This window comes from Thalassophryne amazonica, chromosome 1, assembly GCF_902500255.1.
Source record: "Thalassophryne amazonica chromosome 1, fThaAma1.1, whole genome shotgun sequence".
In the NCBI taxonomy this organism is placed as follows: Eukaryota; Metazoa; Chordata; class Actinopteri; order Batrachoidiformes; family Batrachoididae; genus Thalassophryne; species Thalassophryne amazonica.
Genome location: NC_047103.1, coordinates 137,659,445 through 137,685,047, shown reverse-complemented (window position 1 = coordinate 137,685,047; position 25,603 = coordinate 137,659,445). Strand labels below are relative to the sequence as shown.

Sequence of the window (25,603 nt, the reverse complement as noted above, 5' to 3'; positions counted from 1 at the left end):
CGGATCCCACCACAAACACCAAAGCCCATGATCAGGAGACCGCCCGAGCAAGAGCGGGGTCCACCGCGCGGAGACCATGGCCCCCATCCCTCCAGCAGCCGCCAACCCCCCAGTGCCAACAGCTGCGCCCCACCACCACCACCCACACCCACAACGGGCCGCAGAACCCCGGGCCCCACAGGCCCAGAGCAGGGCCACAGAACCACAGCAGAACCGGCGAGGCAGACCCCCTACCCCCAGAGCCCCAGACATCCACAGCCACTCGGGGCCAACCCCACATGCCACACTCACCCTACCGACCAACCCCACCATAGTTGTCACAATTAATCTCCCTTGCTGTGTACAAAGTGTGCAAAGATAAAGTGTTGTATTCAAAGCAGGGCAAGAGACGGCAGGTGGCAGACTGCCATGGGCGGCTGCAGCACACGGCTGTGCCACAGCCTGCCCTGCAAACCCACCCTATCTTTTATGACGCTAAACCGATAAACTGCTAAAAAATGTATCTTTATTACAGATAACCAACAACTTTTAGTCTTCATTCAGATGCGGCCACATCAAATTACACTGTCGGCTTTTGGAAAACCAGTTTCACTCTAGGCGGCGCAGGGGCTGCTGGGTAAATTCAAGGATCACAAACACAAAAAGAACGCATGAAAAATGAATGAATAAAAAAATGAAAGCCCAAATACTGTCATCATCTATCAAAAGCAGTAAAACACAGTATGAGAAGTCACAGTTTATCTTGGTATTAGATACACCATCAGTTACGAACTAAAAGCTGCTGCTTTTTTCACATGCTTTGAACCCTGCGGCTTAAATGCATTGATTGACAGAGTAAAAGACATGCTAGTAAATATAAATTCTTATCTGTTAGTTTTAGTGGGATTCATTAAATTCTGAAGAAACTATTCCACATAAAACATCCTGATTATCCAAAATGGTGTGTAAATGGTGAAAAAAAGTCCCTCACAGCTGAGCCGTGAGATCTCCTCTCTCCCACCCAGTCTTGGCGATTAAATTATCCCGTGCCACAAAGAAATAAAATGAAATAATGTTAAAATTAGTCCATTTGTTTGTGTCGAGCAGATGGTATCACTCACTGTAATGTCTAAAGTGAACCTGAACTACACTACCCACAATGCTCCCTGCGTCGACCGGCCAATCACGTCTTGTACTTAATGATTACGTCATCAGCAAGCAACAGCCTGTCTGCCAAAAACCACTGACCTACAGGTCAGGGATTAAAATGTTTGATTTTAGGGTTTAGAAACATTTTTACTATTAAAGTAGACCTGCACTGAAATAAATGCAGTCAGCTCTTTGGACCAAAAAATGACTTATACTCGTATTTACACATAAGATCCTTCTGAATGTAGTAAAGTAAATCTGAAAGCCCAGATCTGTCATTCAATGGAGAAATCTTCGTTTAAAAATGACAAATTTGCAGCTAAAATTTGGCCCTCCGCAAAACTGTCATCACATCCGGGACGTTGCCGAGACGCAAGAGAGAAGACCCTATCCCAGCATGCATTGCGTGCACCAACTGAAATTTGTGGATTTACATTGCATCTCTTACAAAAGCACCTTTTTATTGTCTTATACAGAATCATCGACTTTTTAAAAAATTTCATATTGTCTTGCGGTATGTTTGGTGAGTATACATTTGTTTTATTTTGCTTGAAAATTATTTTTGGGGACTTTTCATACGCCCATTTGATTGAGTGGTGTCGCATTGAAAATCTACTGTCTTTAGCCTCCAGTGTTACCGTTGCGGGGTACAGATGCGGGACCCGCAAAGAATCCAAGTCATTAAAAAGATACAAACCTCTCTCAGTGGCCACGGAGCTCTGCGGCTGCGGTTACTGAGACTGTGTGGCGCTGCGGATTTTTGCGCAAGAAGTCTATCCTTGTGGGCTGCCGGAGCGCTCCGCATTAAAACAGCGAGCGTAGTCCTCTGGACTTGTTGCCAAGTTGGCCGCACCTCCATTCAGTAGACAGGGAGGTGGTGCCGGAGTTCTCCACAGCTCTGCACAGCAGACACAGGGGTGGTGTGAGTGGCCCGCTGCGGTGTTTACTGAGCCCGCAGACTCAGTAAGCGCATCGGAGGCAGTGAGAGCAAGGCTTTGGGGAAGAACGTCACCCGCTGATCTGAGCATGCAGAGCTGTATCTCGCATTCATTGCAGCTTACGTCATTTCTCCACTGAATTACAAATTTGCGCTTACAGATTTACTTTACTGCATTCATAAGGGTCTTATAAATACATATCAGCTATTTCTTTCTGAGATCTGACCACATTTATTTCAATGCAGGTCTACTTTAAACTTTGCTCACTTTACCAGCAAAGAAAATGTTACACTGAAAGTTATCGTAATGAAATTTATCGGAAGATAATTGGTTCGATGATAGTTTTAAAACTTATCTGAAAAGCTAATCCACTAACAATTATCATTTATCGGATTAGCTGAACAGTGGCCCCCACTGGTTAATATGTAGATAGGGGAAAAAAACATGAAAATAAAAACCTAATTATTCAGACGATAAAAAGAAAAAAAAAAAAACAGTGAAATGTATATTGGTCAAAAACATTGAATTTGACATTGGAAGAACGACAGGGTACCTGAGCAGGAAGAAGAGAGGAGGACGTTTCAGTGGAAAACCAAGCAAACCTTAGTATTAGCCTTACAGTGGAAGCCACTACTGCCCCCCCAACTGTCAGTTCATGATCTTGGGATGAGAGCCCACAGCAAATAATTCTATAGCAATACCGTGACCAACATTAGATGCTCCTCACTGTCCTTGTGTTGCCAGACTTGTATGTGGCTCAAATACGGTTACTGTAAACTCCCAGAATACTTATCATGTTTAACCTTTGACCTCGCAGCCACCTTTAATCTCACATTGTGTGTGAAATGACAGTTTACTTTTCATGTTTAAATAAGGTTGCTAAAAATTACAATTAAATGACACAAGAAAACATGCTTTACGTGTGTAAACTCAAATGGAAACACAAATGCAAAACACTTTTGAAAAATAGTTTTTAATTCAAAACGTAATTTCGTCAGACTGGCAGTCTAACATGGCAGGCGTTACTGGGTACAGGTGGGGGAGCATAAGCTGTGCCATGTGTGGACATTGCACTTCTATACTCCCCCCGAGCGACAAGTCCACCAAAGAAACTGCTGTTTTGGAGGGTCTGCAGGTAGCGCAGCCTCGGTGCTGCTGCAGTCTCTCCAGTCACAGCCGCCTCCTTCTGCATCAGCGGTGAGTTCAGGTGTCCCTCTACAGCCGCCACCTGAAGAATGAGTGAGTGAGAGAACAGAAAGGAGAAAGAACAGGACAGAGGGTGAGGGATCACTGCTCAGACAATGATCTCAGACATGTGGCTACAAAGAACTGAGTAAGAATAAAACATAAAACTCAAACATGCAGGAATGTTGTGATATTTGATGGGACTTGAACACTTTACCTTGTCTGCCACAAAGTTGTGCAGCTGCTGGGGACAGTTGGACATCCTGATCTCCACCTGCTGGATCTGGATCCCCCAGTCCTCCATGGTGGCCTCCAGAGTGGACTGAGAAGACACAACAACATGCCTATGTTTACATGCAGGAGACACGCCCACTAATGGAGTCGTACTACCAACACTACAGTATAGAGAAGAATGAGAGGGGAGCTGATTCTAGACCAGTGATGCCGGTAACGCGTTACTCTAATCTGACCACTTTCTTTAGTAACGAGTAGTCTAACGCGTTAATCTTTCCAAATCAGTAATCAGATTAAAGTTACTTCTCCAAGTCACTGTGCGTTACTATTATTTTGCATTGTGGGTCGATAGCAGCATTAAACTTGGTCCGTGGACAGGCGGTCGGGGTTTGACTGAACTGCCCACTTTAAGCGAGCTGTGAGCTTTTCATTGGCGGTTTTCTGCAGCAGCTATGACTCGTCCTCACCTCTTAAAGCGCGGTGACAACAGCACACCTGCACTGAGCTTTACAAAGACATTTTTATGCTTTTTTTCTCCTTCTGAGCTGAGTCGCTCTTATCTGCTCATTAAAAACAGCTGATCCTCCACGACGCGTCAACAACTAACACTATTTTCCACTCAAATGCACCTAAACTCTCTTTCTGAGGACCACATGATGTGAAAACGCAATAAAACTTTCTTACTACTCGCTCTACACATCTGACTGCACCCCCACCCACTCGGAGAACATCATCGTTAAATTTGCTGATGACACAACAGTGGTGGGGCTGATAACAGGGGGAAACGAAGCGGTCAACACTGCAGCACTGGTCAAGAAGGCCCAGCAGTGACTACACTTCTTGAGGGTGCTTAGGAAGGAGCAAATAAGCACACCCCTGCTGGTGACCTTCTATTGCTCCACTATAGAGAGCCTGCTGACCTACGCAGTGTCAGTGTGGCACTCCAGCTGCACTGAAGCTGATAGGAAGGAAGAGACTGCAGAGGGTAGCAAACACTGGCCAAAAAATCATTGGCTGTCCTCTGCCCCCCATTTCCATCATCTACACCTCCCGTTGTCTTAGTAGGGCCAAGAACATTCTCAAGGACAATACACACCCCAGCTTTCACCTCTTCAACCTGTTGCCCTCTGGCAGGCGCTACAGGTCCATACAGGCCAGGACAAATAGACTCAGAGACAGTTTCTTCCCCAAAACCATCACCATGTTGAACAATAATCTGCACTAAAAACGGACTATATTAGGTACTGAGTCGCACCATATCTATCTCATTTGTAGCACAGGACTTTTGCACATTTTTCAGTTGTTACATTGTTTACATCGCCTATAGTTGTCATACAGTTTTACATTTCCTTTGGCACTCTCTCAATTGCTACACTGTTTACACTGTCCACATGTTACACAATTTTACATTTCAGCAAAGGACTTCACGTGTTTCTTTATGTGATATTGTTGTTTATTCATGTTATATTGTCTGGTATTGCACTGCGTGCACTTTTTAAGGAGCAGCCCCCCTAATCTCGTTGTACTATGCAGACTGTGTTTGCCGTGTATAATGACAATAAAGGCTTTCTATTCTATTCTATCCTATTACCTGTAAATCTGGTCATGTTTTCTGCATAAATAAATGTTATCCATTCTTTGTGCTCAAACCCCAAAGCAGGGGCGAATCCAGATGGAATGGGGGCATGGGGCAAGGATGTCCCCCCCCCCCCCCATAACACCCCTAGATTAAAGGTCCAGTTTTGAAGCCTTTTTTTTTTACTACCTACTTATAATAATAATAATTTTTGACAAGTAAAATGTTTAGAGATAATTTAAATGTTAGAAAGAATTTAATAGTTACATTTATAAACAATGTAGGTTAGAAATTGCAAGTTTTACTGTTACAGTGCTGTCAACAGTTAAATATGAGGTCAAGAAAGAGGTCTTTAGTTTACTTTTTATAAAACAAGTATTTATTTTCATTGAAGTCAAGAAAGGGTGACTATAAAGTGAATTTTGGCAAAACAAGTATCACTGTCATGTTGAGGTGGCAGAGGGTTGTTGTCGACAGCTGGGGAAAGTAAGTAAAAAAGTAACTAGTAATCTAACTTAGTTACTTTTACAATTGAGTAATCAGTAAAGTAACTAAGTTACTTTTTCAAGGAGTAATCAGTAATCAGTAATTGGATTACTTTATCAAAGTAACTGTAGCAACACTATTCTAGACCACTAGATCCTGAACAAGACGTCTGACAGCAGAACCTCCTCACACTGGTTCATCATCAGAGAGTCTAAAAGCTGGTGTACCTGTATGATGGAGGTGACCTCTTCCTGCTCTGACAGGATGTCACGCAGGCTCACTGTGCTCAGGACCTTCCTCACAGCAGTCTGAGCCAACAGCCGGATCGCCACGTGCACGTCGCTGACGTTGGTCACACACTTGGCGGCGTTCTGGACCCGGTAGCAGATCACACCATCAGTCCACACCCGGACAAGATCTTCAGTCACAACCTGAAAGCAGCAGAGCAACAACAGCTGTTTTCTTCATGATCTGGACGTGAATCGAGGAAACAATTATTTTCTTTAACAATATGAAACAAAATGTTTTGACTTTTACTGTCAGAAGTCACAAACTGATGCATATACTTTGGAAAGAAAAATGTGTTTGATGTGAGAAATTGTAAAGACGTCCAGCTGAGATCCAGATGTGGTGAACTGTTGTATGTGCAGGTGCACAATGCGCTCTAATGAGTGCCGCTCTAGTTTGAATGTGCTTTAAACGTCTCAGACTGTGACACACACACTGATGTGTTGAGTGTAAGTGGACGTGTGTGTCGTACCTCCTGTGGTGGGATGTTGAAGGTGATGGTGCGGACGTCGACTCTCATCAACGTGTCCGTCCACGGCAGGACGAAGACCAACCCTGTGACATCACAAGAAGACAAACTAAAGCCGCCGCAAACAAACACAGTCATGATGAAGCTTCTGCACGAATGTTTAAGAAACACTTCCAACCTGGTCCTCTGTTTCCTCCTCGCCAAACGCGTCCCAGGCGATAGATCACGGCCCGCTCATACGTGTGAATGACCTGTGCACAGAGAGAAACCACATCAGTGCTCACAAGTCAGTCTGTTCTTTATCTACGTTTATCCTGGAAGTGGACAGTGAGAGATGTTCAATCAGCTCATTTTCACAAAAAAGCTTTGATCACTTACAATATTTATCATTTAAAGACATTTAATTTAACACAAAACATATAAGTAAAGAAACATTATAGAGGATTAATGTGCAGAGCTGTAGAATAATAATAATAAAAAAACAGAATAAACATGAAGTCAGCCTCAATAAGTGACGTGATCAGACCAGCAGTTTGTCCTGCAGCCTGACGACTGCTTATCGACTGTCAATAATGATCAAAAACTGACCTTAAAGCACCTCCATATGGAGAGGGGCAGAGTGAACAGCAACATGAGGTAGGAGAGAAGCACCAAGAACCAATCACAGCAGCTCAAGACGCCATCAGGACTCTGCAAGACTGAAGGAAGGAAAATTTATTGACAGAACAAAATCAGTTCAACTCATTCAGCTCATCTGTGGAAATCAATTCAAGGAGTGATTTCATTAAAGACAATTAGAAACAGCAGCACACAAAACACATGAGGACAACAAGCAAACTCCACACAGAAAGGCCACAGGTGGGAATCGAACCCATGACCTTCTAACTGAGACAACAGTGCTAACCACTAACCCACCATGCTGCCCCCATTCACTTTTTATTTTATTGTGGCCGCCGTCTTTGTCTCTCAAAATGGTGATGACTGAAGTGATTGGAGGTTTATGTGATCACTGCTGTTTGTTTGTTTGTTTGTTTGTTTGTTTGTATACACAATGACTCAAACTGTAGATTCCAAAGAAAGAAAGACGAAAGAAAGATGTTTACAAGTCATTTTTTGTTTGTCCAACTCAAGTCTCTGGCCATCTGATGTGTCCTGAACACTACATTGTTCAGTTTTACTCAAATTCTGAATCCAAAGCTGTATGATGGCGCGTCCACCGAGGGAGGTCTTGGCTCCCGCAGAAAATGGTTCAATCTGGTGAAATCTGACACTTTATTTGGACCCTTTTTTTTTTTTTTTTTTTTTTTTTGGTGACTGTGCAACATTAAATTTTATTTCAATATTTTTGAGGTAAGGCACTTGTTTGTTTAACCTGAACATGACCAGGAGAACTGTTACCATCATCAACAACATCATAACCTTCAGATTATTAAGGTTATGAGTTTTCATCACCCATTACAGGCGCACTCTGATTGGCTATCGGTTCCATCTGTTTTTGCTTAAGGAAGTAGGTATTCATGTATGACAGACTGGCGTCCTGTCCTGGGTGTGCCCCGCCTCACGCTCTATGACTGCTGGAATAGGCTCCAGCCCTGGTGACCCTTAATTGGACTAAGCGGATGAAGATGAGTGTGTGTGTGTGTGTGTGTGTGTGTGTGTGTGTGTGTGTGTGTGTGTGTGTGTGTGTGTGTGTGTGTGTGTGTGTACACTCATCTGTGTGTAATGATAACAAATTTGATGATTATAATTTTTTTTAATCATCATTATATTTTAATTAGAATCAGCAGTGCTGTTTATCACTTATACATTTGGACTATGTCTTAATTTCACGTCCTAACAATAGGTTTCCAGCCCCGTGGGGCTTGGACCCCTAAATTTCATCTGCGTCACCAGGACAGACAGGACTGGAGCCTTTTCATGGAAATGATGCGTTCAGTCTTCCTCCATTGTCCAGCAGATGGCGTCCACAAACACCATGAACCTTCACATGGTGAACCAAAAATTATGAAAATGTTTCCAAAGCCATCAAACCTCTTGAAAGCCTAAAATATGATCATTTTAAACATTATAAACCTCCCATGATAAACTGGTAAATGTGTGGATTACCTGTCTGATGTTTTTGTCGTCTCATTTTTTCACTTTCTTTTGTGTCGTAGAGTTCCACAGTTGTAAACATTTTTGCTGAAAGTGAACCTCCTGCTTCCTGCTGACAGAATGAGCTCCTTCCCTGATCTCACATCTGATGTCAAGTCTTGTGCTTTGTTCGGCACAAAGGTTGCTCATTCATCATAAAGCTTGTTGTCATGACAACTGAGCAAGCTTTGTGCATTGATGTCATAAAGCTTTGATGTCATAAAGCTATAATGTTTGAAGCACTTTACTGCTTTTCCTCTCAGATTGTAGTTGACAACAACGTTTACTTTGCCTCAGGATTAGTTTTAGTGTTTTTCAAACAAACATGAACATAATCCTTAACCATCAACAATAAGAAAACATACACACATTACATACATACATTACTATGTAATGTATGTATGTAATGTTAGGGTGACCCTTATTTGGTGACTTTTGAAATGTTTTGCTCCAGTGGCAGTTCTTCACTGAATTACTCCCTGGGCAAGACCCCCTCCGAGTCCCCCCGCCCCCGGCCAAAAAAATTTGCACAAACAGCCATTTTTAAAAAAATTTTTTAAATTTTGTTATTAATATTTTACAAGTGCCCCTTCAGCTGAAATTGATATCAATAGACTGCAGGCTACGAAATAGCTCAAAACATCCATGAGTTGGAAATTTGAATAAACACGTCCTCACAGGTTAAATGTCTGTCATTAGACACTTTATGTAAATCCATCTTTCAGGGAGGAACAATTAGCTCTTTTATTAAGGTGCATTTAGCTAAATATTTAGCTTGATGTTTGTAAATATTAGGCTAAATGTGTAAATACTTAGTATTAGCTAATCTGCTAAAGTTTTTGGTTTGACAGAAATTTGATAATGTACTATTTGGCTTTTTTTTCTCCTTAATTTTTGCTCTTCATCTGTGGGTCAAAAGAAATTCTAAACTAAAATATTACTAGCATCCCCATGCCAATGAAATCAAATGTGATTCTTTTTTCCCCTCAAATAAACCAGTTAATTATGACGATAAGCCTCATTTTAAATATTATTATTATTATTATTTTGTCAGTGTACATGACATTTAAAAGAGTTGCCAGCTGATGGAAATTTTTTGTAAAAACACATACTCTTGCAGGCACACAAAAAAGGGTCAGATTTAGTCACTTCAGCTCGTAATGTGAACACAGCATAAGTTCTTAAGCCGTCTTTACAAACAGGCAGGTTCTCCTTTCTGCAAACTTTTTTTTTCCACAAGTGGGCAGTTTGTTCTCTCCGGTGACATTCAAACCCGTTCTTACATCTTGTCTGTCTGCTTTCAAAGGCTGCCTTCTTTGTTTTTGCTGGATGATCCGCGCACAGCAGGAGAGCACCTGTTCCCGGGTTCCTGTCGCACACCGAGAGGATTCGGCTGTGTCCAGCTCTGGACAATTCAGATAAACATGCAAGAATTATAGAGCTGTATTTATAATATTATGAATGAGATGTGCGTTATTTGGAAGAAAGTTGAGGTGTAACTGACTTTAGCCCATGAAGCAGCCCGTCTTTTCCCCTCCCTTACAAAGAGGTGAACTGTCCACTGCACGACCCTCCCAGTTTCTTTCACCTTCTCACTGCTTCTGTGAACTCTGACAGCAAGCAGGGCGCCTGCAGCTGCCTGCAGGGGGCGCCAATTTGCCAATTCCACACACAGTGACCAGAAAACCATTTTGCAGTGGACATTATTATTATTATTATTATTATTTATTTGTTGTTTGTTTGTTTGTTTGTTTGTTTTTTCAATGCTCCTGCCCACGGTGCAGCCCCTCCAAAAATGGCGCCCCCCGCAGCAGCTCATATGGCCTGTACTGAAAACTGCCAATGTTTTGCTCTCACCCTTCTAAATGAACCACTATAATGAAAAGCTCAAGTATACAATATATATACAGTATATTAAAACAGAATACAATGATGTGCAAATCCTCCTCAACCCATATTCAATTGAATACACCACAAAGACAAGACATTTAATGTTCAAACTGATAAAATGTATTGATTTTGTGCAAATATTTGCTCATTTTGAAATGGATGCCTGCAACACGTTTCAAAAAAGCTGGGACAGTGGTATGTTTACCACTGTGTTACCTCACCTTTCCTTCTAACAACACTCAATAAGCGTTTGGGAACTGAGGACACTAATTGTTGACGCTTTGTAGGTGGAATTCTTTCCCATTCTTGCTTGATGTACGACTTCAGTTGTGCAACAGTCCGGGGTCTCTGTTGTCGTATTTTTTCGCTTCATAATGTGCCACACATTTTCAATGGGCAACAGGTCTGGACTGCAGGCAGGCCAGTCTAGTACCCGTACTCTTTTACTACAAAGCAACACTGTTGTAACACATGCAGAATGTGGTTTGGCATTGTGTCGCTGAAATAAGCAGGGACGTCCCTGAAAAATGCATTGCTTGGATGGCAGCATGTGTTGCTCCAAAACCTGGATGTACCTTTCAGCATTGATGGTGCCATCACAGATGTGCCATGGGCAATAACACACCCCCATACCATCACAGATGCTGGCTTTTGAACTTGCACTGGTAACAATCTGGATGGTCTTTGTCCTCTTTTGTCCGGAGGACACGACGTCCATGATTTCCATAAACAATTTGAAATGTGGACTCGACTCATCAGACCACAGTACACTTTTCCACTTTGCATCTGTCCATTTCAAATGACCTGGGGCCCAGAGAAGGCGGCGGCATTTCTGGATGCTGTTGACGTATGGCTTTCGCTTTGCATGCTGGAGTTTTAACTTGGACTTGTAGATGTAGCGATGAACTGTGTTAACTGACAATGGTTTTCTGAAGTGTTCCTGAGCCCACGCATTAAGATCGTTTACACAATGATATCAGTTTTTAATGCAGTGCCACCTGAGGGATCGAAGGTCATGAACATTCAGTGTTGGTTTTCAGCCTTGCCGCTTATGTGTAGGAAGTTCTCCAGATTCTCTGAATCTTCTAATTATATTATGGACTGTAGATGATGGAATCCCTAAATTCCTTGCAATTGAACAATGAGAAACATTATTCTTAAACTGTTGGACTATTTTTTCACACAGTTGTTCACAAAGTGGTGATCCTCATCCCATCTTTGCTTGTGAATGGCTGAGACTTTTGGGGATGCTCCTTTTATACCCAATCATGACACTCACCTGTTTCCAATTAGGTGTTCTTTGAGCATTCATCAACTTTACCAGTCTTTTGTTTCCCTGTCCCAACTTTTTGAAATGTGTTGCAGGCATCCATTTCAAAATTAGCAAATATTTGCCCAAAAACAACAAAGTTAATCAGTTTGAACATTAAATATCTTGTCTTTGTGGTGTATTCAATTGAATATAGATTGAAGAGGATTTTCAAATCATTGTATTCTGTTTTTAATTTACATTTTACACAATGTCCCAACTTCATTGGAATTGGGGTTGTATTTAGGGTGTGCTCAACACAACTGATAACAAATATACTGCCCGCAAAAGACATTATAGACTTTAATAGATACACACAAAATGCTGTTGAACATGGCAAAAACCAGTGCAATGATATATATGAGATGCTAAGTTTGTCTTGCTCTCTCCAGCAGAAGAGCTTGAGGTTGAGTCCTCTAAGATGCAACTGCTTGTCAGGACGGGCAGCTGCCCGGCACCCGGAGCAGCTGGACCCACAAAGCAGACTCCCAGACTCGGCTTAGGGGTGAGAGAAATCATGGTCTTTATTCCAGGCAGGGTCAGGGTCAGGCAGATACGTAGCCATGGACGAGCAGGGTTCAGTGGCATGAGCAAAGAAAGTCATCAGAGACGAGGCCAGAGGTGTCGTCGAGGAGAACAGAGCAAAAAACACGGTACACGGCAAGGCAAAAATCAGGACTGAAAACAAGAGGCTAGAATGTGTGCAAAGACAACAAACTGGCAGGAGTGATGGCTGGGACAGGTGACAGGTGTTAACTAGGTGTAGGTGAGGAACAATTGAGAAAGGGGGCGTGGCTGCTGGACAAAGATTGTGCACTGCGCAAGATAGTGAGGGAGGACCATACAAGGTGGAGTAATGTGAGATACAAAGATGCGTGAATAGGTGCCAAGAGTGTGAGTGAAAGAAAACACAAAGCAAACACAAAGCAGACAGAATCAAACTGAGAGACCCAGATACGAGGCGGGTGCAGTGATGTGAACTTAATCAGATGGGCGTGAGGGAAACAGAGCTCTGAACTGAGCAAAAACAGAATATAATAGGACTATGGACAGGAACAAGAATCAGGCATGACCATGAGAACTAAAAGCAAACCGAGATATAATGAGTACAAGGAAGAAACTACATGAGAACTGATCAGGGAATAAATGGAAAATAAACACTAAAGCAAAACTAAACTGGAACTGACTAATAAATGAAAAGAAAATAACTAAATCAAAGCTGGGGCACGTGAAGGGAAAGAGGGAAAAACCGAATCAAAGCCCAGATCAACCTATGACGTGACACTTCTGCCAACTAGATCAGCTTCATGTTGCTGTTTCTCATTCCACCATTCTTCTGTTTTGCTTTGGATTTTGCAAGTTCCTGCTTTGACAGCTTTATACCTACTCCTGCCATAATTCCATGCCTGCTTTTCTCACTCTGTACTTCCAGATATTCTGTCTTCCTCAGTGGTGATCATCATTAGTGCATCATGGTGTTTGATATCAAAAAGATTATTAAATGTCTCTTTGAACTGTTCTTCTTTCTCCTTTTGCATTTCACTTTCTCGCCTGTTATTTTTCTTCAAAGCCTCCCATTTTCCTACAAGGTCTTCTAGAGCAGTGGTGTCCAAAGTATTCCAGAAATGGTCAAGAGAGTGCAGGTTTTCTTTGCAGCCACTAGATCTAGCCAGGGATTTTCATTGATGAACTCATCCCATCTGTTCAAAGTGATGTTAATCAGTGAAATCACCTGCTGGAGTCAGTGGCTGCAAAGAAAACCTGCACTCTCTTGGCCCTTTCTGGAATACTTTGGACACCACTGTTCTAGAGCCTTCTCTGCATGGTGGAAGGGTAGAATGGGAATCCGGGAACTTTCCCAAAAGTGTTGTACCTCCTTCACATTCTGCACTGCTGCATCATTTCTTAGTGCCCTTTTGCCCCATTCTGTACAAACACACTCTGAGTACGTCACCAACAGATGGCAGCTTGCACCCTGTCAGACAGTCCTTCTTTCTTTCGAGCAAGTAAACTTCATCTTGCTTGCATAAAGTGGCCATAGTCATGAATAAATCATAAATGGAAGAAACTACAACACCCATTCTCAACAAAACCTTGAAGTACCTGAAAAACAGAAAACTGGAAAACATTCCTGGATTGAGCATACCCCAAATGAGGATAAAAATTTCAGAGATATTAGTTTCTACCAACGGTGAATCAAATTAGAGGGTGAGAGGTCAACAATTCTCAAATAAAAAAAAAAGCATCATATTAGACTTTTCAGAGTGACACATAAAAGAAATGTTTGAAGAGAGAAAGAGCTTCGTGATGAGGAATTACTAAAAACCGTTCTAAAGTTTACAGGATTCTTCAGAACTGGAAATGAAACAGAAGACGTGTCAAACTTGTCAATAAGTGGATGCAGAGAGAAAACTGGCAGCAGCAATGGTGGGTAATAGTCAGTGGTGGGCACAGCTAACCAAAAGTTAGCTTCAATAACCATTAATCCGATAACTGTAAAGTTATCTTTTATTTATTTATTAATTTATTTTCCCCCCTGTCTGCATATATGAGGTCTGTCAGAAAAGTATCGGACCTTTTTATTTTTTGCAAAAACCATATGGATTTGAATCACGTGTGATTGCATCAGCCAAGCTTGAACCTTCATGCGCATGTGTGATTCATGCCTGTCAGTTGCGTCATTCGCCTGTGAGCAGGCTTTGTGTGAGCAGTGGTCCACCCCTCTCGTCGGATTTTTATTGCGAATAAATGTCTGAATGATTTGGAGCTTTACTGCATCAATTTTTACCAGAAACTGTGAGAGACCTCCAGGTGGACACCATTCGGAAAATTCAGATGGCTTTCAGGGACCATTTTATGGGGATTACACAGATTAAGGAGTGCTCCAGCCGGTTTAAAGACCGCCCACAGCGTCTGAGAGCACGGCGCACTCAGACAGGCTGACACCCCACTGAAACAACCAGATCATTTCCAGCGTGAAGGCTTTGTTGATCCGGGACATTGTCTGACTTCCACAAAAAAGGCATAAGGTGTGGACATTAGCACTTTTTCGGCACATTCCACTGTTACAGGAGTTTTTTTCATGCTTTGTGCCATGCGGCTCCGCCGCGACGCGCAGAATTCCTCCGCATGTCTGTCTCAATGTGCCGAAAAAGTGCTGATGTCCACGTCTTCCGCAATTCCTGTGCTAGTCAGAGGACGTCCCGGATAAAACACACCATCCAGTTTAGAAATTAATGGCACATTCCACTGTTACAGGAGTTTTTGTCATGGAAAGAGGAGCGGAGGAATCCCACGCATTGCGGCGGAGCCACATGGCGCAAAGCAACGCTGTGATGAAGCCTCACAGGACATGTTGGGGCATGTCCAGCTCATGCACAATTTCTCAGATAGTCACACGACTAAAAAGCCACCGACAGCCATCTGAAATCCATCTCAAAGCCGTCCTGTGAGACCAACACGGAGGTGGTTTTGTCCCACGCAATGAGCGGCATGGTGGCACATCCGTCCGCTTCTTTTTCCATGAAAAAAACTCCTGTAACAGTGGAATGTGCCAAAAAAGTGCTGATGTCCACGCCTTATGCCTTTTTTGTGGAACTCAGACGACGTCCCGGATCAACAAAGCCTTCACGTTGGAAATGATCTGGTTGTTTCAGCGGGGTGTCAGCCTGTCGGAGTGCGCCGCGCTCTCAGACGCTGTGGGTGGTCTTTAAACCGGCTGGAGCACTCCTTAATCTGTGTAATCCCCATAAAATGGTCCCTGAAAGCCATCTGAATTTTCCGAATGGTGTCCACCTGGAGGTCTCTCACAGTTTCTGGAAAAATTTTATGCAGCAAAGCTCCAAATCGTTCAGACATTTATTTGCAATAAAAATCAAACGAGAGGGGTGGAACACTGCTCACACAAAGCCTGCTCACAGGCGAATGACGCAACCGACAGGTGTGAAAAAACTCACACATGCGCACGAAGGTTCAAGCTTGGCTGATGCAATCACACGTGATTCAAATCCATATGGTTTTTGCAAAAAATAAAAAGGTCCGATACTTTTCTGACAGACCTCGTATAGTAATGGTAAATGCCACACTGGCAGAGCCATTTATGAACATTAATACCCATATATGCAATTTATTCCTGCAAGACAAAAGGTATGTAGTGTGTGAGTGAATGTGGTGTGTGTGTGTGACCCCCATCCGCCCTTCCCAATCAGCCTCCAACAGCCTACTCAAAGCCAACTGAAAACTTCTATCAGAAATGGCCGACCACCAAAACAACACAAAGACAGACAAGAACGAGAGATGAGTGGTGAAGACAATAACTGTGACATGAGACATCGAGGAGACGGGTCCCCAACCATACAACATACCATGACAAACAACCACACATGAACAAACAGTGACAGTCTGTTGTCTAATTACTACTGTGGCTGGTGTGTTGGACCAAGAGAAGAGTACAGAAACTTACCATATGACATAGACCACTCCGGCACGTCAGAAGCCATGCGACCGGCTGCGAGCACCGACGGAAATGGGTCCAGGACGCAGGGCCCGGGGGGAACCAGGAGAAAAAGGGCAGCGGGAGGGCACAGGTGCCAGGAAAGGCAGCCCCCAGAGCCACCGGGCAGCATGGCAAACCAACAGGGGAGCAGCCCGATGGCGCCAGAACACACCCCGACACCGCCCCTCCACAGGGAGGCACAGGGAGCAGCCCCATATCCAAGGGATGCACACAGGGTGCTGGCATAGGCCCACCAATAGAGGGAGCCCCAGAACCACACCAACAGGGCCACAGCTTTGGTTTGTTTGTTTATTCCAAGTCAACATAATATATATAAACAATAATATAAACAATATAAACAAATAGTACAGTTTTATGTACACACTTGACACTGTTCATAAAATGGTGAAAAGAAAAAAGAAAATTAATAAAGACAAAAAAAGGCATAAATGAATTAACATACAAACAGAATCAACTTGGAAAGGAGTGGGATGAAGACAAGCTTATTGACTCCCACCCCCAATTCCATCCTCTGTTAAATTAAATTACTTAAATTATGCGGTTGTCATCATTTTGAGCTTAATATTTCATGTATGTGAACATACACCCACACACACATACATATGAACACACACACACACACACACACACACACACACACACACATATATATATACACATACATACATACGCACATGCGCATACACATATAAATATAAACGTAACATAATGAAATACCATAGTAATATAACACAGTATAAACAAAATAACACACAACAGGGGACCAGACAAGACACACAAGGAACACATATCGTTGGATTTATTATGATGATTATTATTACTGTTGTTGTTTACCCTGCTTAGTTTGAGGCACTTGAGATGAGTGCATTAAAACCACAGGTCCTTGGTGAGGACCTGTTAAAATATGGGGTCGTATGAAGTGCAATTAAAACCACAGGTCCTTGGTGAGGACCTGTTAAAATATGGGGTCGTATGAGGTGCAATTAAAACCACAGACCCTTGGTGAGGACTTGCTAAAGCATGAGGTCGTATGAGGTGCAATTAAAAAACACAGGTCCTTGGTGAGGACCTGCTAAAATATGGGGTCGTATGAAGTGCAATAAAACCACAGGTCCTTGGTGAGGACCTGCTAAAATATGGGGTCGTATGAAGTGCAATAAAACCACAGGTCCTTGGTGAGGACTTGCTAAAGCATGAGGTCGTATGAGGTGCAATTAAAAAACACAGGTCCTTGGTGAGGACCTGCTAAAATATGGGGTCGTATGAAGTGCAATTAAAACCACAGGTCCTTGGTGAGGACCTGTTAAAATATGGGGTCGTATGAAGTGCAATTAAAACCACAGGTCCTTGGTGAGGACTTGCTAAAGCATGAGGTCGTATGAGGTGCAATTAAAACCACAGGTCCTTGGTGAGGACCTGCTAAAGCATGGGGTCATATGAGGTGCAATTAAAACCACAGGTCCTTGGTGAGGACCTGCTAAAGCATGGAGTCATATGAGGTGCAATTAAAAAACACAGGACCTTAGTGAGGTAATATGCTAAGGTTATCCCAATACGTTACTACCCACTGGTCCTGCTAAATTTTGATGTTGGTGCATTAAAATGGCAGGTCTGACGGTGAGATGGTTTCTCAAGGCAGGGGGCTACCCTGGAGTACCATCCCTAGAGACCTGCCAGGTGTGAATATAGAGATTTGGATGGTCATGGATACTAAGACAGAACGGAACCAGCAGCATGACAGATGGCTCACAACACCACAGAAGGACAAACACACACACAAACAACAAGGACAAACACACAAACAAACATGTTGGTTATCAATCTAATCTGTGTTATATTCATATTACTATATAATATAAATAGATATTTCATTAAGCCACTTGGTGATGTGTCGTGTGCCAATGCCATTGCCAGGTACCACAGTGGGCACGAGTGTAACTGGGAGCAGCAGCGTGAAGGCCTCGCTCTTTGGAAAACCTTTATTTGTCTTCGACTGTTCACTGCAGCGTTGAAACTGGGCGTTGTGAATTAGCTAGCCACCGTCATGTTTGTAGTTGTATTCACTGAGTCACCGGTGTTGTTCAGACTCTGGCTTCTCACCTGCAGTGAAAGATGGAGAGCCAGCAGCAGCACAACCACAAAAACCAGACACAGCTTCATCTTAACACAGTCAGCATTAAGACCCAATGCCCACTCTGGATCCTCTAATCACATATATAATCAATAACACACTATAATATAGGCAGTTATTTATACTGTTTTACATTCCTGAAAATGTTCTAATTTTATTTTTAATCGTATATAATCATGACCCTCCAAGAGATTTTGTCATGGAAAGCCGCGCGGAGGCTTCGCGCGTCACGACCGATTTGCTGATGAAGCGAGACAAAGGAACACCACCGTTTCAGAGTGTTAGAGGACAAGTTGGGACATGTCCAGCTCTCCACAAGTTCTTTTATACTCACTCAACTGGTAAGCACTGAAAGCCGAGATAGACATGTCCCAACTTGTCCTCTAACACTCCGAAACGGAGGTGTTCCTTTGTGTCGCTTCATCAGCGAATCGGTCGTGACACGCGAAGCCTCCGCGCGGCTTTCCATGACAAAATCTCTTGTTGAAAGTGAAATCTGCCGGAAAATGGCTGATGTCCAGGTCTTGTGATAACCAGAGAAAGAGCACACGACGGTCTTGTATCCACAGAACCGTCAGCTTAGAAATGATCCAGTGGTTTGTGCCGCATTGTCGCAGCTCGCAGCGCAGCGCACCGACCGTCCTTAAAGGGGTCCTTAAAGCTGTAGTTAAAGTCCTTATTCTCTGTGAAGCCCGTAAAATTTTCACTGAAAGCCAGATAAATTTTTCGAATGGTTTCTAGGTGCCAGTCTCTAACAGCTTCTGAAAAAATTCTGATGGAAAAAAAAGTCCTTTTCATTCCGCCATTTCCAGACAATGAAAATCCGACGAGGGGGCGGGACCACTCCTTCCACCAGGCGTGCTCACAGGCGAATGACGTCACCGACAGGCGTGGAAAAACTCACGCATGCGCACAAGGGTTCAAGCATGTCTGATGTAAAAACATATGAATGAAATCCATATAGTTTTTGAAAAAAATAAAAAGGTACGATACTTTATGGACAGACCTCGTATGTACCTTGTTAGTAACTGAGACACTTTTAGGAACTTTACTTTGTATGTGTCTGATGTGTGCTTTCCAGGTTAATTTGCTGTCTATAGTTATTCCTATATTTGGGTTCATCAAATAAACATTGAAATCTCCACAGATAAATATTTTTTTGTTACCTATTGTGGAAAATGTTTTTTCCACCCACTCTGTAAAAAAATTCCAGACTTGAACCAGGTGACCTGTATAAGCAACTTACAATAATATTTTTCTTTTTTGCATTGAGTATCTCTACTGTTATGCATTCTAATGTGTCATATATTGTCATTGTCATATTTCCTATTACTTTAATGTTATTGTGGACATATACGAGGTATCTTATAAAACTAACCGGCAGTTTTATAAAAAAAAAACAAAACTATATGGATTTGAATGACATGCGATTACACCAATCATGCTTGAACCCTCGTGCGCATGCGTGAGTTTTTTCACACGTGTCGGTGACGTCATTTCCCTGTGGGCAGGCTTTGAGGCCCTCTCGGCTGAATTCCTTTGTTTGAGACGCTGCTCGAGACGGCGCGCGTTGCTTTATCAAACTTTTTTCAGGACCTGTGAGGGATATCCGAGTGGACACTATTCGAGAAATTCAGCTGGTTTTCGGTGAAAAGTTTAACGGCTGATGAGAGATTATGGGGTGTTTCTGTCGCTTTAAGGACTTCCCACGGAGCGGGACGTCGCACAGAGCTCCCAGGCGACGTCGTCTGGCTGTTTCGAGCTGAAATCATCCTAATTTAAGGCTCTGTTGACCCAGGATGTCGTGAGAGAACAGAGAAGATTCAGAAGAGGCTGGCATGAGGAGTTTATGCGGACATTCCACTATTAAAGGTCATTTTGTAATGAAAGAACGTGCGCACAAATTCGCCGAGTCGTTTCCGTGACGATGCCGCAAATCTGTGTGCGCCGCGACAGGAAAAACACCTCCGTGTTGAAAACCATTTGTAAAATTCAGGCGGCTTTTGATGGCTTTCAACAAGTGAGTAACTGAGAAATTGTTTAACAGTTGGGCATGTTCCAACTTGCCCGTTAAGGTTTCCAACGGAGGTGTTTTTCCTGTCGTGACCCCCTGCGGTCGGGTGCGGCCCGACATGCGACTCTGCCCGCACGTTCTTTCATTACAAAATGACCTTTAACAGTGGAATGTCCGCATAAACTCCTCGTGCTGACTTCTTCTGAAAGTTCTATGTTCTCTGATGACTTACTGGGTGAACAGAGCCTGAAATGTGGACGTTTTCAACTTGAAACGGCGAGACGCTGCCGCCTCGGAGCGCAGATCGCCGTCAGGCGCCGTGGGCCGTCCTTAAAGTGACACTACCAGACCAAAATCTCTCATCAGCTGTTAAAATTTTTACAGAAAACCAGCTGAATTTATCGAATGGTGTCCACTCAGTTGTGCCTTACAGTTTTGAAAAAATTTTGATCAAACAAAGCAGCAGTCTCTGAGCCATTCCTAAACAATGAAAAAATCGACGAGAGGGTGGACCACTCCTCACTCAAAGACTGCCCACAGGCGAATGACGTAACCGACAGGCGTGAAAAAACTCTCGCATGCCCACGAGGGTTCAAGCATGTCTGATGTAATCACACGTGATTCAAATCCATACGGTTTTTGAAAAAAATAATAAGGTCGGATACTTTTCTAATAGACCTCGTATAGCAACTCCACCTCTCATTTTATTTCCTTTGTTTACATAGTTCAAACTATAACCTTCTAACTCAAAATCTATGCCTTTATCCTCATTAAACCATGTTTCTGAAATCGCAATAATGTGAAATGGCTGGGTAAATTGTTGTAAATATTCTTTGATGTGGATGAGACTATACATGCTCCTACTATTGAAATGAATAATTGAGAGTTTCCCTTTGGAGTCAACAAAATAGTTATAATCATCTTCAGATAAATATTTGCAATCTATCCATCCATTTTCTTCCTCTTTATCCGGAGTCGGGTTGCGGGGGCAGCAGCTCAAGCAAAGCCGCCCAGACCTCTCGATCCACACACACCTCCCCCAGCTCCTCCGGGGGAACCCCAAGGCATTCCCAAGCCAGCCGAGAGATGTAGTCCCTCCAGTGTGTCCTGGATCTTCCCCGGGGCCTCCTCCCAATGGGACGTGCCCGGAACACCTCTCCAGCGAGGCGTCCAGCGGGCATCCGGAAAAGATGCCCGAGCCACCTCAACTGAATCCTTTCGACGTGGAGGAGCAGCGGCTCGACTCCGAGCTCCTCCCGAGCAATCTATTGGGTTGGATAATAAAAACAGGTTGTTATCAGGATCTAATTCATCTTCCAAATCTAATGCCCTACAATCAATGTACTCAAATGATTTCAGTTCCAAGTGTCCATAGTCCAGAATCCTTTGTTGTATCCCTGCATCATTTTCTTCCATTTTGAAGAATTATTGTTGGATGTCATTATATCGGTGCAATACAGTTATGTTTTATCCTCATTCGTATTTTTTTAGGTCTTCTATGTCTTTGAAGACAAGTACCTTGGCTTCCTCAGGTGTACCTTTAAGTTTAATGTATACTTTGCAGTTCATAACCCATGTGTTCTGTATTTTGTTTTGTTTCCATAAATATCTGGCTTTCTTAGCAACGTCCGCATTCCTTTTTGTTAAGTGGTCGTTCAAGTAAACATTCGTGCCCTTTAGCTTTTTCCCTTGTTTCATTAGTGCAATTTTGTTTTTCCTGTTTACAAACCTCAAGATCACAGCTGGCGTGTTGTTGTCCCTATCTGGCAGCGGGTGGCAAGCCTCGATGGTATCCACGTCCAGATTAATGTCTCTGGTTGTGAGAAAAGCTGCCACTTGTTGTTCCACAGAGCTCATCTCCAGCTCGCCGGCTCTGTCCTCGCTGTCTGCGGTCACAGCATGCGCGTATGACCGGGGTTTTAACTTCAACCCGGTCATTCCTAATGTCCTCATTTTCCTCCATTAATGTTTTTTTTTCGGTGGCATGACAACAAGAAGACTGAGTTAGCGGCTAACCGATAGCTAACCTTTAGCTTCTGCTCACCAAACTGCATAAAATGACACCCAAATTTACACACAGAGGTTTAATCAGTGTCCGAGCTTAACAGCAAATATCCACAATCCTTACTCGTAATCCTTAATCGTCCAAAATATTTCTGTAAACAAGTACTCATGACACAATTCAAAAATGACGCGCAACCATACACTGGAAACCACCTTGAAGGCGGAAGCGAGTGGCGGCAAGGACAGGGGGCAAAGGAGTCACCGCAACCAAATCCAAAGTATAAGTTCGGGACCACCAAGACATACAAGGGTGGGGCCCAGCCCCCAGACAAGAGGTGAGGCCCAACCCTGAGGCCAGGAAGAACACAAGGCCCCCCGACAGCCAGGCCGCCAGCGCAGCCAGCAGGGCCCCCCAAACCCCTTGAGCCAGATCCCACCACAAACACCAAAGCCCATGATCAGGAGACCGCCCGAGCAAGAGCGGGGTCCACCGTGCGGAGACCATGGCCCCCATCCCTCCAGCAGCCGCCAACCCCCCAGTGCCAACAGCTGCGCCCCACCACCACCACCCACACCCACAACGGGCCGCAGAACCCCGGGCCCCACAGGCCCAGAGCAGGGCCACAGAACCACAGCAGAACCAGCGAGGCAGACCCCCTATCCCAGAGCCCCAGACATCCACAGCCACTCGGGGCCAACCCCACATGCCACATTCACCCTACCGACCAACCCCACCATAGTTGTCACAATTAATCTCCCTTGCTGTGTACAAAGTGTGCAAAGATAAAGTGTTGTATTCAAAGCAGGGCAAGAGACGGCAGGTGGCAGACTGCCATGGGCGGCCGCGGCACACCGCTGTGCCACAGCCTGCCCTGCAAACCCACCCTATCTTTTATGACGCTAAACCGATAAACTGCTAAAAAATGTATCTTTATTACAGATAACCAACAACTTTTAGTCTTCATTCAGATGCGGCCACATCAAATTACACTGTCGGCTTTTGGAAAACCAGTTTCACTCTAGGCGGCGCAGGGGCTGCTGGGTAAATTCAAGGATCACAAACACAAAAAGAACGCATGAAAAATGAATGAATAAAAAAATGAAAGCCCAAATACTGTCATCATCTATCAAAAGCAGTAAAACACAGTATGAGAAGTCACAGTTTATCTTGGTATTAGATACACCATCAGTTACGAACTAAAAGCTGCTTTTTCACATGCTTTGAACCCTGCGGCTTAAATGCATTGATTGACAGAGTAAAAGACATGCTAGTAAATATAAATTCTTATCTGTTAGTTTTAGTGGGATTCATTAAATTCTGAAGAAAATATTCCACATAAAACATCCTGATTATCCAAAATGGTGTGTAAATGGTGAAAAAAAGTCCCTCACAGCTGAGCCGTGAGATCTCCTCTCTCCCACCCAGTCTTGGCGATTAAATTATCCCGTGCCACAAAGAAATAAAATGAAATAATGTTAAAATTAGTCCATTTGTTTGTGTCGAGCAGATGGTATCACTCACTGTAATGTCTAAAGTGAACCTGAACTACACTACCCACAATGCTCCCTGCGTCGACCGGCCAATCACGTCTTGCACTTAATGATTACGTCATCAGCAAGCAACAGCCTGTCTGCCAAAAACCACTGACCTACACGCGACAGGGATTAAAATGTTTGATTTTAGGGTTTAGAAACATTTTTACTATTAAAGTAGACCTGCACTGAAATAAATGCAGTCAGCTCTTTGGACCAAAAAATGACTTATACTCGTATTTACACATAAGATCCTTCTGAATGTAGTAAAGTAAATCTGAAAGCCCAGATCTGTCATTCAATGGAGAAATCTTCGTTTAAAAATGACAAATTTGCAGCTAAAATTTGGCCCTCCGCAAAACTGTCATCACATCCGGGACGTTGCCGAGACGCAAGAGAGAAGACCCTATCCCAGCATGCATTGCGTGCACCAACTGAAATTTGTGGATTTACATTGCATCTCTTACAAAAGCACCTTTTTATTGTCTTATACAGAAGGATCGACTTTTTAAAAAATTTCATATTGTCTTGCGGTATGTTTGGTGAGTATACATTTGTTTTATTTTTGCTTGAAAATTATTTTTGGGGACTTTTTCATACGCCCATTTGATTGAGTGGTGTCGCATTGAAAATCTACTGTCTTTAGCCTCCAGTGTTACCGTTGCGGGGTACAGATGCGGGACCCGCAAAGAATCCAAGTCATTAAAAAGATACAAACCTCTCTCAGTGGCCACGGAGCTCTGCGGCTGCGGTTACTGAGACTGTGTGGCGCTGCGGATTTTTGCGCAAGAAGTCTATCCTTGTGGGCTGCCGGAGCGCTCCGCATTAAAACAGCGAGCGTAGTCTCTGGACTTGTTGCCAAGTTGGCCGCACCTCCATTCAGTAGACAGGGAGGTGGTGCCGGAGTTCTCCACAGCTCTGCACAGCAGACACAGGGGTGGTGTGAGTGGCCCGCTGCGGTGTTTACTGAGCCCGCAGACTCAGTAAGCGCATCGGAGGCAGTGAGAGCAAGGCTTTGGGGAAGAACGTCACCCGCTGATCTGAGCATGCAGAGCTGTATCTCGCATTCATTGCAGCTTACGTTTGGATGTGTATAACAGTAACATTACTAACAGATAAAATCAATTTCAATGCGGGATCGGACTGAAGGCGGGAGCGCTCCGTCTTCTCCCTCACGTCACGGCAATGTCCCGGATGTACAAACAGTTTTCGCGGAGGGCCAAATTTTAGCTGCAAATTTGTCATTTTTAAACGAAGATTTCTCCACTGAATTACAAATTTGGGCTTACAGATTTACTTTACTGCATTCATAAGGGTCTTATAAATACATATCAGCTATTTCTTTCTGAGATCTGACCACATTTATTTCAATGCAGGTCTACTTTAAACTTTGCTCACTTTACCAGCAAAGAAAATGTTACACTGAAAGTTATCGTAATGAAATTTATCGGAAGATAATTGGTTGGATGATAGTTTTAAAACTTATCTGAAAAGCTAATCCACTAACAATTATCATTTATCGGATTAGCTGAACAGTGGCCCCCACTGGTTAATATGTAGATAGGGGAAAAAAACATGAAAATAAAAACCTAATTATTCAGACGATAAAAAGAAAAAAAAAAAACAGTGAAATGTATATTGGTCAAAAACATTGAATTTGACATTGGAAGAACGACAGGGTACCTGAGCAGGAAGAAGAGAGGAGGACGTTTCAGTGGAAAACCAAGCAAACCTTAGTATTAGCCTTACAGTGGAAGCCACTACTGCCC

At 43.3% G+C, this 25,603-nt stretch overlaps 1 protein-coding gene across 1 annotated transcript; it reads right to left on the bottom strand.

The window, feature by feature from the left end:
- Window positions 1-3,060: 3,060 nt before the first annotated feature.
- Window positions 3,061-22,235, bottom strand: LOC117515761 (erythrocyte band 7 integral membrane protein-like). The gene is made up of 8 exons (XM_034176511.1): window positions 22,027-22,235; window positions 9,721-9,842; window positions 6,893-7,002; window positions 6,483-6,555; window positions 6,308-6,390; window positions 5,775-5,978; window positions 3,469-3,573; window positions 3,061-3,294 (listed from the first exon to the last, which is right to left on the bottom strand). Exons 1-8 carry the CDS (start codon window positions 22,233-22,235, stop codon window positions 3,061-3,063), a joined length of 1,140 nt encoding a protein of 379 aa, XP_034032402.1.
- Between the last annotated feature and the right edge of the window lie 3,368 nt (window positions 22,236-25,603).